A 16,949-nucleotide genomic window follows, 5' to 3' on the forward strand; every position below is an offset into this window, starting at 1 on the left:
TGACCATTAGGTTACATAATGAAGGTCATAAACCTTTGGAAATGACACACACACACACTTTCTCCCCAGGGATAGATTATGGCTGGCTGCTGACTTCACAAACACCATTTGAAGGCATCATTTGTGTGGGGTTTGGCATCAATCCCAAGATATTACTGTCAATATAATTTACAAGTGTCAAGGTTGAGTCAGCTCATCAGCAAATGTCCTTCTGAGTGATGCTGAAGCTCATGTTGTTCTTTTAAAAAACATTCAATTCAAGTGAAGAAGGCTAGACAGACGAAACTGTCATATCTCTTTTGATATAAAATGTATATGGAGCGTAATTCAAGCTTTTTTACTACATTGTTTTATATTGTTTTGGAAGCAGCAGCTCATTGATTTTGCTACATAACACAATTGGGAAGTTGGTGTTCTCCTTCAAGTGTGTTGAACACTTGGTGTGTAAGCAGATGTGTGAAAAGAGGTGATGTATAGCTTGGTATCACTGTGTGATTGGGGGAGACCTTACTATTAGAACTGCATTAGACCCTAAAAAGTCAAAGACCTTCATATAATTTAAAGTTTCCCCACTAAGATTCCTAAGAACTGTTGAGGAATCTTTGTTTGTTAGAAGTGTAAGTGGTACCTCCCATTGACCATCCTGATCAGTGTGCCTGAATTCATTGGGCGCAAGGCAGGAACACACACTGGAGTAGTCCCTCACAGGGCATCACACACACTCACACCTGTGGGCAATAACACACAGCCACAACAACTGAATTCCCAGGCTTCTCATCCCACATAATTACACTCAAACTGCTGGTGTCGAGCCCAGAGCAGTGGACCAACCTTGTTCCTGCTCGTTCCATTGCAATGGTACAAAATATGATCATAACTTTTTAAAGATTCAAAAGGAACTGGGATGTGAAGTTGCTTAGGGATCTTTTGTGAACACTTGTGCATTTCTAAGCAAGTGGTCAAAACCAAGGACGTCGTTAGTTAACCAGAAAAGGGCAGAATTACACACACTCTTGGCCTTGACCGTGTGTGGCTGCAGGGCTTTGGCTTTGGACCCTCCGCAGCTTTAGTTTCAGACTGCTCTTTGGCCCTTGCTTGTGTATATTCTCTTTTTCTTATGAAGGGAATAGCTTGTGTTGTTTTTGTGATGGTTGCTCATGCATTTCGAGGATTAACTATTGTGTGGAGTGTTTTTCTAGCCCTCTTCTGGACCCTTATTTGCCTGCCTCCAAATTTTTCTTGACTTGTAAAAGTCATTATTGCCAGCAGTAACAAAAGCAAGGTCTAATTTAGTAACGACAGGGTTTTTGAACTGATGTTTAAGAGTTAAAGCCATGGTAAGTAACTTGTTGATCACTTTACTGGCTTTGTGAGGTACAATACTGAGGACACAATATGGACTACACCTTGAAAGCCCCTGTGTTAAGCCCCCCTCAGAAGAAGATGCTCACTGGAAAAAAGAAAGGAACTGAATGCGTACAAATATCCAACACATTATGGAAATGACACAATATTAATTGGTGGCCATTAACATCCATTCATTCTTTCCAAGCCGAATGCTGAGCCATTACTTTAGCTCCTTGGGACTTTAACTAGAACCTGCCAAGATTATTGCTGGAGGCTGATGGTACACTATATTGCCAAATGCTTGTGGACACCTGCTCTTCTGACATTTTTTTTTATAAATTAATTGCATTAATAGCATTTTCTATGCATTAACAACTTCTACACTCCTTCTAAAGAGGTACATTAGATGATTTTTAAGATTAAAGACTCCAGCTTGTGTCATAAGTATTGAATAGGGCTACAGCCATCACTTCCACTGTTACTCAGCCCAATGCTGGGTGTTTAATACCCCTCTAGCCAACATTTGGCATTGGGTATGGCCAGCTTAGGCTCATGTACAGTTCCTAAAGAGCATCCTACTGTCCTCACCCATACTCTGGAGATTATATAAGACATGGATGCAGTTGAACATTGTCAGCCGTGGGTTCATCTTAAAGTAGTTGGACTGACTCATTAGGAGTGTCCACAAATCTCTGTTGAGTGTTTGTTATGTATCTTACAATAATGTCTTAATGTCATTATAAATAAAATTTAATCTAATAAAGATTTAATAAAATCATGGTCATGTTTCTGTTTTTAGGCCGCGAGCAGAATTTTGGAGATCGTTTCCTTCATGTGTTCCTCCAAGACAGGCACCCGGTTGCCAGATTGGGTTGCAGTGGAATCCACATTTTGAGTGTTGTTGCCGGACAGGACATTGCAGATAACACAGTGATGCCAATAACAGTGAGGTGAGTGCTGAGGGTTACCTTAAGAATATTAAGCATTTTATTAGGACTAGCTGTATACATATTTTTTTTTGTTCATTAACTACAAAATTAGTGTTTGTTATGTTTGGAGAAGTAGCTTATTTTCCATGGCATTTCTGAGTATAACTGGTGGGACTCTAGCCTTCTCACACAGTCCAAAACACTTATTTTTACAATTGGGGGGGGGGTATCCTGGTTTCCTTCAAAGGCCCACCTTCAAAGGTTACATAGTGCAGTTTCTGCAGTGCTGAGCCTGGAGAAGCAATGACAGGGGCTCTAGTCTTTTTATTGCAGGTTGTTGGAGCTTCACAATGATTTAGAAACTGTAATATTGAGGTAAAATACTACCTACTGTTTATTTATAGTAGATGAATTCACCTGTTACGGCCCATTACATAAATATATATATATATATATATATATATATATATATATATATATATATATATATATATTATTTAACTTTATATTATATAACTTTGGTAGAAGAAGGTGAAAGGGGTTTAACAAATTAGCAACAGGTCGACTACGGTCTGTAATTGTAGAACTGCAGGTCAGTGGAGCTGTTCAAATGGACAATGAGTGGAAAAACAATGATGTCCTTTTAATGTTATTGCTGATCAGTTTATAGTCATTTAGTCCGTCTCATAATAATGACTTAGCATCTCTAAGGATGACTTACATTTCAGAATACTAGACTGAGCTCTATTACGCCAGGGAAAACATGGTGGAACCTTGTTGTGAGTATTTGATTGTATTCAGCCATGAGAAGCACAGTGAAGGCACGTAATGATGTTAGATGATTAGTCTAACATCATCCCTAAGGTATTGGATGGAGCTGCAGTATGCAGTTTCACTGCTCTGATGCCCAATACTGGGGGGCTTTATACAGCTCTACTGGACCATTGGCATTGGGTCTTGGTACGATGATCGTGTGCAGCTGCTCCAGAGTTCTATTCTAGTGGTCAGTACTTGGGTCAGGAGTGTGTGTACCTTAAAGAAGCTGAATTCACTCTTAATGTGTGTTCCAAAGTGTTTGGATATGAAGTGTATAGCAGCAAACAGCTTTTAGTGCGCTGCTTTGCGCAGGAAATTCATAGACACGACTAAAAGATGCCACCAGAATTTGGCACCCTCATTTTTTTCAGTGTTTTTATGTTAAGTACAGTCTGGCAGATGGTCGAAGTCTGAATTTTAACAATGTCCCAGTACCATTTATGCATTTAAATATGCGCGGCTGCTCATTTTCATTATGTGTGTTCTTTCTGATACATTGGAGCTGTGCACAGTTCTGATGTGCAGATGTCTTGGGAGCAGCATCAAAGCTGTGTTTAACTTTTCATGCGTTCTGAGCACTTTTCTTTTTTATTACTTACATAACTGTAAAGTGATGGAAGCACAAAGTGTGGTTCTTTCTCGTCTTGCGATAATTTTGACAGCACTGTCACTTAATTACTGTGGTTTTAAAGATTCTTTAAAGTACCTGGTCATGTGAAGTTCTATTGTTTTTTTTGTTTTGTTTTGTTTTGTTTTTGATTTATATATATTCTTCTGGAGGCGGCTACTTTACCAGTGAAAAAATAATCAAGGCTTTTTTTGTCACCCATTGCGTGTTTCAAATTGTGTATTTTGGAATGATTAGCAATAACAATAATCAATTACCTTTATTATTTCCTTTCTGCTCATTGTGGCCTTAGAACAAATTTATTTCATTATCCTAATCAGAGCCATATTGCATAATATGTTAAATTGACCTTAATGTGACCCTCCACAGAGAAACAGCAGAGGTTGCCAGGCAACAGACTTTTAGCTGATTTGCTTCATCTGATGCTAGGTAGTAGGCACTTGGCTCTTGATATATCTGAGGCCTGAAAAAATGAGTGACTAATTATAGACCACAGTCATCAACAGCAGTGTACTGACAGTGTATACGAACCATATTGAGGGGAGAACATCACAAGGGGCTTTATTCTCATTGTCAAATGAGCGACAGATTTGTTATTTGTCAGTTTCATTGTTGGCGTATCTGTGTGATCAAAAGTGTGTGTAAAATTGCCTGATGGAAGTGTGTGTAAATTTGAGTATAATACTTTGCCAACCAGAAAAAAAAGTTAAATACGGTTAAATTGTTAAAGCAGTTATCAGCATCATGATTAATTATCATTATCAGCATTACTCTAGCATTAAAACAAAAAAGAAATGTATGAGGCAGGTGAGGTATGTATGTGTATTTGCTCGTGTGGAACTTAGTGTTTCTGTACATTACAAAATAGTTTGGGACAGCAATTTTAGAGAGGACCCAAGTGTTACTCGTTGGTTTACATTGGTAAGAAAAGATGTTCTATGAAAATCTTGATTGTATTTTGTAAACATCAACACATTTAAGAAATTGTCCCAACACAGTCCAAAACAGGTAGGACACAGGCATGTTTACGAATGTTTTACACCACATTACCACCTGTAAACTAGACTTATTAATTATTTAGGAACAAAGGATACAAATTGTTGCCGTTTTGCTAGTGAATGTTCTGCCCACGGATGCCTATATGGAACCATCTACAGCACATTCTCAATCAATCTGAAGAACCCATTCACAATGTAAATAACCCTTTTGTCAGCCATTTTCTTTACTAAAGAAACTTTGTAGTACCATCATTTTTAAAAGTGTACCTTAGGACATTGATCTGGACTGCAGGCAGGCTGTGTTATTTTAGAACACTCAGAGTTAGGCCTGGCCCTGTCCTGCTGAAATAACCATGAACTTCCCAGGTAACGATGTTGTCTTGTTAGCAGCATATGTCTCTCCAAAGTCCTATTTGAATCCTCTTATACACCTCCACGCTAATGGTTTCTTTACACATTTGCAAGTCACCTGTGCAGTGAACACCCCTTCCCATGGCAGACTTTTGCTTTGCCACCTATTGCTGATAACAGTGTGGATGTTCTGTTTCATCTTTGGCGCAAAGAACTCTGTCTTTTTAATAAGAACAAGTTAAACATGGACTCATCTGACAATCAAACATGTTTCCACTGTCTTTTAGATCATCTAAGTTGATGGTGGAAGGTGAAAGAATCTAGTTAGTCACTGAAAACATTGGAAATATCCACTTTGTGCTTTTGTCAGTTATTTAGATAATTTGGCCATAGGTTTGAGTGTGAGTGAACTGGTGTGTCACTTTGTGAAGGACTGGTACCCCCTCTAGAGTGTGTTCCTACCTTGAGCCCAATGATTTTGGGTAGGCTCTGGACCCAACGTGACCCTGAACTGGATAAGTGGTTACGGACAATGAATGAATGAATGAATGTTTATATATTAATCAAATATTAATACAGCCTTTTGACACTGTAATACGTATCTATGGTTTATAAATAATTAAAAAAATGCTGATTTTGTTTTAATTATATAGATGTTTGAACCTATAAATAGGAACATTATGTAAATATTGGAAAATAAAAAGTTATAACCTCATTGTATATATCTGTTTGTTTAAAGGATGCAGTTTTTAAATCACTAAACATATTAAGAAATAAAGCAAAGTATTTTCACAGCTCAAATGTTTACATGTAGGATAAATTTGCTCCAAAACAAAGAGCAAGTGTGTTAATGGGCGACAGCCATATATGATTTTGGCATGATGTGAGACTTAATTTCACCACAAGTGATGCTATAAAGCAGATCGTAAACAGCTGGTTTCATAGTTATTAGCCACATTTAGACAAAGGCATGAATAGGGAGCTTTAAACAAGGGTCACTCTGGGTTAAAAATGAATATGAAGATACTGTGAGGAAGCTGTAAAAACTGCAGCATCAGTTTGCACTGCATTACCTGAGTGTGAGTCTTCCTCCTCAGCAGCCCTCTCTGTAGTAGGTTAACAAGTCAGATGAGCATGTTTGAAGCAGGAACCTTGACCACTTGATAGAGCGAGAGGTCAAGGCCAAACTCTTCTGAAAACCATGTTTAATATTGACCGCTACTGAAAGGCCAGAAGAGCCGGACTTGGTCTTTTCAGCTGATACTTCAGCAAACTGTGGTGACCTTTGCTGTTGAGGTTTATATTGAGGGTCAGTCCTCAATATTGTCATTTTGACGTAATAACAAATTATTATTTTATGGATAATAAAAGACAGGATTTTAGCAGATGCCTGGAGGTCAGGAGTTTGTGGTTTCCTTCCACAGTTATACCATAGCAGCATAGCAACTTTTTTTGATGAATGGGCAGAAATCCTTAGGAATTCATTAATCTTGTAAAATGTGTCTTTAAATGGAAAGGACTTACTTTGGAACACAGTAAAAAAAAAAAGTGATGAAAGCATAAGCACTTTAGCTTTCCTGTCTATTTACATTGCTTTTAATGCCAAGTTTGTTTGGAGAGAGACTGTATCCACAGGCGCTTTCTCAAGATCCATTAAAAAGAAGTCAAATAAATCAGTCACTTTGATATGACTCATTACTTCAGTTTATTAAATTAGATTGTAAATTCACATTGCGTCTGATAATAGCACATTGGAGCCTAATTACATTAGGAGATCGGCGCAGGTCTTGTTTTGCAGAATTGGTCTGGTTAAGCATTTGAGCATTGCTTTTCTTGAGTGCGTCTGATTTCTCATCATGTTTTCATTGTGATCATAAGTGAGAATGACCATGGCTGTTCAGAAGTTGATTTTGTTGAATTAAGCTTATTTATTTTGGGATTTTTATTTAATGTCTCATATCTGAGAGACAAATATGTGTGGAAATCAGCTACAGCTGTAGTGGATGCCAGTCTGAGCTGTTGATAGCTGTACACTATTAAGGATGTACAGAAATTGTATCTAAATATTATAAATTATGGTTTCATGGGTGTTGATATAGACCTGTTAGGACATTGACATAGAACACAATAATGTATTAGTATGGTATAGGGCCTGCTTTTACGGCCAATACAGCGTCAGTTCGTCTTGGGAATGACATATACAAGTCCTGCACAGTGGTCAGAGGGATTTTAAGCCATTCTTCTTGCAGGATAGTGGCCAGGTCACTACGTGATGCTGGTGGAGGAAAACGTTTCCTGACTCGCTCCTCCAAAACACCCCAAAGTGGCTCAATAATATTTAGATCTGGTGACTGTGCAGGCCATGGGAGATGTTCAACTTCACTTTCATGTTCATCAAACATATCTTTCACCAGTCTTGCTGTGTGTATTGGTGCATTGTCGTCCTGATGCACGGCACCGCCTTCAGGACACAATGTTTGAACCATTGGATGGTCTTACTGGTTCAATGTGCAATTAATGAAGATTGGCCACCAGGCTGCTCCAATTTAGCCATGAACCCTCCCACACTACAATGACAGGTGTTTCAGTTTCATTGTCCAACCCCTGTAAGTCCATGTTAGTTTGCTTTATTCATTCACTGAGGTAGGACTGTAAAAGCTGGCTTGGAGGGGGTGGGTCGGGGACGCAAAGACTTCACTGTTGAGCCTTCTGGAGGTGTTGTGGGCTTAATGCAGCGAAACACCAACGAGAGGAGGTGCCTGCCTGATGACCCTTGTGAAGAGCTAGTGATACAGTGGCTGGTTTGGGTACTCATGGGCTGGGCTCAATGAATAACCATAGCTAGTAAGGATAGCTGGTTGCTGATCGGATCATAAATAGCCACAGCAGCCTTAGTGTTGAGGTGTAGGATTCAACAGGAATTTTGGTGGCTGCAGGTAGGAAAACAGTGTGGTGGGCCCTATGTGAAGTTCTAATGGATTGGCATAGGATATTTTACAATTTATCTTGTGTATGATTTTAAGGGTCACAATGGGTCCAGCACTTACTGGGAATTGTTGGGTTAAAGGCAGGAATGTACTACAGACATGGAACATTGTATACATTGACAACCAAGGTTTCAAAGAATATCTGTGTACTAAGTGGTTTCAACCACTTTTCTGCCACCAAAATGAGTCTGAAGTGGAGGATTGAATTTGAATGAAATCAATAATGTACCATGAAATTAATCCAGAATTTGGTCAGCTGGGTTGTGGTCAGAGCTTTGCTCAGGCCACTGGATATCCACTGCACTAAATAGGTTCAAACCATGTCTTTATGAACCACACTTTGTGCACAGGAGCACAGTCATGCTAGAATACCAAAACTGACTACTATGTCTTTGTATGCTGTAGCATTAACGTTACCCTTCACTGGAACTAAAAAGACCTAAACCAAGCCTTGAAAAATAGGTGCAGACCATTAAATGTCCTCTACCAAACTTTGCTATTGACAATGTCTCATGGCGTTCACCAAACAAAGATCTATCAGTTTTCTGAACTTGCTGGTGGAAAAGCTGCCATTTTATTACTGTCACCTTTAATATCACTGAGCACTTAGTATGACCCCTTGTGTTTCTGAGATTTCATGAATATGTGCTTGATTGTATACATCTGTATTAATGGATTTGGCTGAAACACATGTCTTCAGTGATTAAGAGGTGGGTTTATGTGCTTTAAGGCACTGTCCTGTCACTATCACATCAACACCACCTGTTTTGTATTGAGCTATATTGAGAAAAGTCTACCACCCACATTGTCTTTTCAGCAAAGGCTCAGTTCCCAGAAACTGACCAGTGATAAATGCGGTAGAAGGCGACTGACAAACAGTATGACCACTGATGGGCTACAGTCTGTAACTGTGAGGGAGGAAGTAATAGAGGACCACTAAGGGTGATAATAACAAGGTCACTAGCATGTTTTCCTTTTATCTTAAGCCATGTTTGATTCATAGTATGTGGTCAAAAGGTTCTGGACACATGCTCATCCAGCATTCCTTCTGAAATGAAGGGTATTCACCAGGATGTTGTAGTCCTTTTCTGTAGTAATAGCATGTACTCTTCTAAGAAGGCTTTACATTCTATTTTGATAATTGCTGTGAGAATTTGATTGCATTCAGCCTTGTGAACTTTAGTAATGTCAGGTACTGATGTTACATTATTAGATCTGGGTCATGAAAACCACTCTAATTCCTCCTAAAGATATAGGATGGAGCTCCCTAAAGCCAGAAAGCAGTTTCACTACTCCACAGCCCCATGCTTGTGGGCTGTACCCCTCTAGCTGACTGTTACCTATATAAGGATTGTTAACGGTAGTATGTGATTATGCTCAATACTGGAGCCTCAGGTCTGTTCCAACGTATGAAAACACATATGCCATGTGACTTTCCCTGTTCTAGATGTATAGTTGAAGGGGATTGGGCCTGAAATGGCACTATAATGAACATTAGAGTCTGCCTCAGTTGTTACACCTTTCAAAACCTGTAGGGCTCAGAAGCACCTAACTGCAGCGAGCGTACTTTCTTATTTAGAAGGTGCTTTGCAGCATAGAAGTCTTTGTGATTGTGTCAGCTTGTCTCTTGTGAAAGATGTGTTATTGTCGGAGCCCACAGTCTTTATTTGTCCAATGCAGTAGCTCCTGTCAGCTCTCTACACATTACTCTTGCCTCATTTGGCTTAGTGGTGTGCTCTGTACAAACAGGTGGACGGTGCCTTCTTTGTCTGGAGAGTAACTCTGGGCAACAGTCTTAAAGGAGACCGAAGTCACATTTACAACAGACACTTAGGAAAAAGTATTTATGAAAGTGATAATTTATTTGTTCTAAAATGCAGATGGAAAAATGAGATGTAAAAAATGTCATTGCTTTTTAGTACATGAGTGAACCGGTGTACACGCCAAAGAATGGGTCCCCCACATGGAGGCGGCCATGTTTAAAATAGGTTTAGTATAGGATTTGGCTACATTTTGTTTGTTTGCTTCATTGTCCTACTTCTTAATGTCAAATAAAAGCAACCCTGGGCTATATGTACAATAGTAACATAGCAACAGGTTAGAGCTGGATGATATGACCAAAATTTATATCACAATATATTTCTTATATTTCATTCAATACAACATAATTTCGATAAGAACAATAAAAAAAGCCACAGAAAACCTGCCAAGAACTGAAATTAGCATGACATCACCATCAAACAAAAACCTCTTGGCTTTGTCAACATTAATATTTTTAAACTAACTTTAAAATGAAGTGCAATTTACAGATAGCAGCACCCTCAGTGTCACACAGTCAGTGACAGATGCTGTAAATAATATATAGACATATTGATAATTGTTTTAGATTGCAATATATATTGATATTGAATAATTGCCCAGCCCTAGAACAGCTGCTACTCTTCTGGGAAGGATCTAAACTAGACAAAGGCCAACATTTCTGAATGAGAATCTGAAGATACTCATCCACAAGAACATTTCTTCTGAGATTATGAAGTGGTGGACCCTCTCTCCCTGGTTAAATTAAAAAACTCTGAAAATAACTGTGAGGATTTGATGGCTTTCAGCCACAAAACCATCAGTGAAGTCAGGAATTGATGTTGGATGATTGTTTCTGGATCACAAACACCACTTCAACTCACCCCAAAGGTATTGGAAAGTTCTTCATCACTCCTGGGAACTCCGTTCTATTGCTACAGGGCTTTGTTCCTCTTACTTAGGGCATTGGGCATTAATAATAATAGTAATGAAGGTTAATAATTCTGTTTGCTAACAGTAATGGTTATTCTTCTGATGGTTATGGGGATGGCTCATCAGGTTGTTCCACTGGTGTCTATATTTAAGCATAGAATAAATCCTCTGATGTAGTTAGCTTTCACACTGCTGCACTACAACTGATTTAAACTGCCGTAATACAGACCCTCCAGCCACATAAGCGTTCATCAGCCTCATGACTTCCGCGGCACTTGACCCATGTAATCACACGCACGGGAGACAGCGGAATATTTAATCACGGAATTAGCTGCTCCCACTGACGGTTAAAGACATACTGGCCCTTTAACACCATCCCAACCCTCACCACTTAGGAGTTAACAACTGCCCCACTGCATTGGGTTATTTCCCTGTCTGTTTTTCTCATTATTTAAGCAAGGGCTTTAATATACTTTACAACATTAGAAACTTAACTATCGATCTGTCATTACACTTATATAGCGCCTTTCTAGATACCCAAAGACGCTTTACAATCCACACTGCTGAGAACGCTCAGAACACTTAATCCACACTCACACTGGTGAGAAGTGGAAGTCTGTTATTCCAACACAGCTGCTATCCGAAGAAAGACCAAACTCATCAGAATGATTTTAAATAAAAATAGAATAAACAATGCAAATTGTAATGTTCTTTTTAAGCAAAACTGTAATAATTGGAAAAAGAGTTTAGTTGCATGGAGCCCCATTTTTGGAACAGCTCAACACGCTTGGAGTAGAACATGAATGGCCCAGTTCCTGATTATGTGGCCAAACCTAGATTGTTTAGGTAAGACCTATGAGTTGAGTCCTTTATGGCCTCATCTAGGGACATGGTGAGATGTGTTTACAGCAACTAAGAACAGTCTGAGTATTTGCAGTACTAGCAATTAGAGGTCATCTCCCTTGATTTTTCACCTCTGTAGCGTTGGGTATTGTTAAACATTTAGGCATTTAGTGTTCTCCCCCATGCGTGTTGAGCTACTTACTGAGGTTGTGTTCACAGCAGTTCAAAACAGAACCAGACGAACCTCCCCAAAACTAGATGAAGTACACTCCACTTTACTCTCCCTCTCTAACACTGACATGTGACGCTGCCTCTAATCTGCTCTTTCTATTGGCCCCTCTGAATAAACTCAACATTGTTGGGCAAATATCGATAATTCTGCCTCTTGATTTCTGGGGTAGAGGTCACCTTGGCTGAGCTGAGATCTGATGGGATCAAGTGTGATGCAACGACTGATTCAAGGTCAGTCTGGAGACACTTGAACAGAATCTTAATGCAGCAGCTTCTCTCCCGAGCACAGTACTACAACCACACTCTTCAATTACTCCGTCAGCAGCTCATCGACCACTTTACTGATCTATAGGAATGACAGTGCACTGGGGTTTTTGGGAGGGTGCAGAAGGAACAAATTTGATTTGATTTGGGATTCTCCTGTTTTGGTTTAATTATTCTGGAAAGTGGAGGAAGGTATCTTGACTGTCTCTGTAGCTTCCCCCTGCACAGTATGGATGCTGTTATGGGAATCGTGTGTTTGTGTGTGCGCCAATCCCAGCTGTATTTTACTTGTTCCCTATGCCCTTTTGAGTTCAGAGTGCAGAATAAAGAGCTCCCTTGAGCAGAATGGCTGCTCAGTATTAGATATCAGTAACTACTCAAAGGCTTCCAGTCATAACTATTTGTTTGTTCTTTGTCTGAAATGGTTACATTATGGAGCTTGTCTGTGGAAATCAATAGTACAATAAAGATATAGCTGATAGATATGTTTATAAAAACACTGGGATGGGGCCAGGCTCCTGAGTGGTGCAACAACATGGAAATCCAGATGGAGGGCAGGATGTGAAAAACAGACTGGACTGATTGTCCAGACCTGAAATATTACCCACCTATGGAGCAGGAATAGAGCAATATCTTCGTCATTTGCAGTTCTCTCTGTTGTCAAATAAATTTCAGATGGCTTTTCTCTGCTGTGAGCACCAGAGCAGACACCAGGGCTTCATAAACACACTTGACTGGATTCAAGCACGCAAACAGATTGAAGAGCATCTTGTGAATTTTATAAAAGTTGTTTTTAGATTAAAGTCGTGAATGTCAACTTTATGGTGGAACAATACACTGCTAAAAAAAGCTGACCTCAGCCTCGTGATCGTGAGAAATGAGTATTGTGATATACACAGTTGTGTTGGTGATGTGTCTGTACGCTGGTGATAGATTTCAATCATCTACAAGAAACACAACTAAACTCCAACAAGAGGCTATTGAAATTGGAAGCAGTTTCAGTCTCATTCTGACCACAGGCTGCGGATCGCAAGCTGTTCCTGCTGCTGTTTTTCAGTCAAATTCTTGCGTTTTTCTCCCTTATACACGACAACTTTTGGTACTTGATACAAGCTCTTTGTGATTTCTGATGACTTTGAGCTGCTGTAAACGACACAAATCACAGGCTTTATGAGAGTGTGTGATAGAGCTCCCTGTGTGGAAAATCACTTCCTGCCCTCCGTCTCCAGTTCACAAAGTGACCTGACATCATCTGCAAACTAGCTTTTGTTGAAGCTTTTGCACTTTACTGGGGAGATTGCACATTTGATTCCCGGGGATGCTTCAACAATCCAAGATTAGAAGCCAAAGAGAGCACAACTGGACTTGGATTACTTGGGTGGGGACAATACCTCACCCACTTCATCATCGCCCAACACAATTCTAAACCTTGTGGGCATTTGTTTAAAAGAACAGAGCAGTCAAGTTTGTGTTCTTTGTGTATGCAGCAGTTTCAAAACAGCAGTGGACAAATGTGCTAGCCTTCACCTTTTGTTTTGTAGCTCTGTGTGATTAGAGACATCTGTGTTAAAGGATGTGAACTAGTGATTGTGTAGAATTATAAACATTATTTAATGTGACGCCGTATTGTCTCACACTGGCATAGTCTTAGGAAATGGAAACCCTGCTATTACCCCAGGGACAGACATTAATTCCACCCATACCATGAGTGCTCAGAGACCAATGTGGTAAGAACTGAAAACCTTATAGACCTTGTGATTCATCTTATTGGTACTTCAGATGTCAATGTTTATAAATGAGGCCCAGAGAATTATTGAAAAGGGCTGAATGAAGATTGAAAACCTGGCTGGTGTCTCATTTTATGGCGACCTCAACCACATTACACCACTACACCATCACTTGTGGATCATATGCTGATTTTAGCACATGCAAGATATGTGTATTATTTCCAGAAGTACTCCTCAAATCGTTTACATTACATCAAACATTTTACATTTACATAGGTCATATTTTCCCTGCCCGCTCCCACTCTTTTCCTTTTGACTGATGACACTGCAGCTGAGATAAACATAGAGCACTCTCTTGATCATGCATGGGGTTTATTATTCATGAGTGATCGTCCTAACAGGAAACAGGGAGCAGGTAGAACCAATATGAATACTGTCCAGTTCTCACAGCAATGTTCCGATATCTAGTAAAAATCTTTCCAAAAGAGTAGAAAGTGTGACTGTAGAAAAGCATAAAAAACTACTTATTGATACACATTCTGTCTTCAAGAACCAGTCCCAGTCCCACCTTTCTGAGAGAAGCACTGATAAAAGTTTGGTCGACCAAATTCTCTTTTTTTTGGTGTTATACGCCCGGTCTCCTCTAGCCTTAAAAAAAGCCAGAAGCCTCGCACCTTCTTCGCTCTCATATCCAGCCACTCTGTGCCATACTGACTGTTTGATGCTTCCGCTTCACTCTGAGCATGATCTTTTATTCATTTGCTTATTTTATTAATTCATGCCTGGTGAACGCAGTTTGACTGGGCTATGTGTAAGTCGTCTAGTCAGAGCAATCCGTGTCAAACCTTTGCCCTCTCAAACATGTTTCGCAGCAGGGCAAAGGAGTGGATAGAAATACCCATGGCAGAAATTGAGAAATATGACGTTTGTTTTGAATATAAAGACCTGCCCGTTATATCAGCTGGGTGATGAAATCGTCTGATATTAATTTATTGGCCTTTGGAAGGTCAAGACCACTTATAGCAGCCACCTTATCTGTAGTGACAGTTTTCCTGTTCTGAGAAAACTACATTGATCATTTCTGAAATAGGTCAATCAGTCGATTTTAAAAAATGATCTAAATTGCTCAATTTGCCCCAATTTGCTGTGATAATTAAGATTAATCGCATTGTCCCTTCCTAAGACTAAAGCTTTTAATAATCCATAATAATGGTTTACATGTAAAATATTTATATAATAATTATAAAATTAGGGTGGCACGGTGGTGCAGCAGGTAGTGTCGCAGTCACACAGCTCCAGGGACCTGGAGGATGTGGGTTTGATTCCCGCTCCAGGTGACTATCTGTGAGGAGTGTGGTGTGTTCTCCCTGTGTCCACATGGGTTTCCTCCGGGTGCTCCGGTTTGCTCCCACAGTCCAAAAACACACATTGGTAGGTGGATTGGTGACTTAAAAGTGTGTCTGTAGGTGTGAATGTGTGTGTGTCTGTGTTGCCCTGTGAAGGACTGGCGCCCCCTCCAGGGTGTATTCCTGCCTTGCGCCCAAAGATCCCAGGTAGGCTCTGGAATCACCGCGACCCTGAATTGGATAAGGGCTACAGATAACGAATGAATGAATGAATTATAAAATTATTTATATAATAATATATTGATATTAGTCATGTTTATAGATTGAAATATATACTGTATATCATCGCTGTACATTTTTAGCAGTTTTCACTTTTTTACATGTGTTAAATGTGGGCATCAATCTCTGTCTGTTCTTAGCAGCTTATATCAAAATGACCAAAGAAAAGCTGAAAAATCGCCCAGTTTCTTTACAAGTATCTCCATTGGTTGCTAGACCTGTCCATTAAAACCGTGCATCTCCCGCCTCCCCATTCTTCCGGCACTGTCTGAGTGTCTGTGCTAAAGTGTGCTAAAGTTAACAACTGATTAACTGTATACTCATGTGATATATTAGAGCAGCATGACTATAATTAATCACAATAAGGATTAAATATGTTGATTTTGATCAAGTATGATAGATTCTGCTTTTGCTAAAACATGGATTCATAGCGGCAGTGTTTTAGGAGAACACGCTGCAGGCAGTGCTTACACGGAGGTGGATGTGGCTCGTTGGAATTTGCTAAAAGAAATCCATAAACATAAAAGAAATCAGTATTTGCTGTGTACCAATGGTGTAGATTTGCTCTTGACATTGGTGGGGAAGCCCCCCCCAAATGATAAAACGTGCTGAAAATTGGCAGTTTGATTTGCAGTTAATTTCCAAACCATGTTATTTATAGCTACAGATGATTTTAGCCTGCTGTTATTATGAGGCACTCATTTCATTAGTGAACCTGACTTTAAGAGACTTACACATTTCTTTGAAAAATAGCTCATGTCCACCATCTTCTTTTTTGCTGCCATCCTCACTCTTTCAAACCCATGTTGCCCATCACCCATCACCCATTACACAGTAATACTCATTTATGACTTGAAAGTTTTCCTTCCAGATTTGGCGCTTGAGCACAGATTGTGATTTAACCCTTTCTGCACCTCTAGGTTATTATTTGTTTGTTTGTTTTGGGTTTTTTTGGGAGGGGATCAAATTATTGTTGGGGACAGTTCAATAATTGCTGGCTATTGGTGGGGACACGTCACCTCCGTCAATGCTAATTCTACAAACCTTTGCCTCTACAATACACACAACTCCCAGGGACATGAGTCCCAATAAAGATATTTTTACATTTCTGAGATGTAATGGATATAAATCGCGTTATCTGTGGTTTATTTTTACTGTTAACATCAGAGAAATGCAGTCTTTTCCTGTGTTTTTAATTGAACAGTCAGGAAAAGTTGAAATGCTAGTATGTCCTTGTATATTTCGGATGGGGTAAATGTGTGGTGCGATATGCATGACCAGCTGGAAAGAGGAAACTTCTGTTTTTACTTTGTTATCATATGTCAGTGTAGCTTTTGATAATATTTTTAATTGGTAGCTCTTAATTTACTGAGTAAAAGATTCAGGGAGAGCTTTAGCTTCAGACACAAATGCTTTAATAGAGAAAACTAATGCTACATCCCAGCTCAAGTTCAAACAATAAACACCTCCATG

General features: G+C 39.5%; 1 protein-coding gene across 1 annotated transcript in view; it reads left to right on the plus strand.

Moving 5' to 3' along the window:
* The window catches only part of eys (eyes shut homolog), a 313,091-nt gene that overhangs the window by 237,028 nt on the left and 59,114 nt on the right, over positions 1–16,949 (plus strand). Inside the window, 1 exon segment of the mRNA XM_066660060.1 lies at positions 2,147–2,297. Coding sequence (XP_066516157.1) covers positions 2,147–2,297 — 151 coding nt within the window.

Source organism: Hoplias malabaricus, chromosome 2, assembly GCF_029633855.1.
Source record: "Hoplias malabaricus isolate fHopMal1 chromosome 2, fHopMal1.hap1, whole genome shotgun sequence".
In the NCBI taxonomy this organism is placed as follows: Eukaryota; Metazoa; Chordata; class Actinopteri; order Characiformes; family Erythrinidae; genus Hoplias; species Hoplias malabaricus.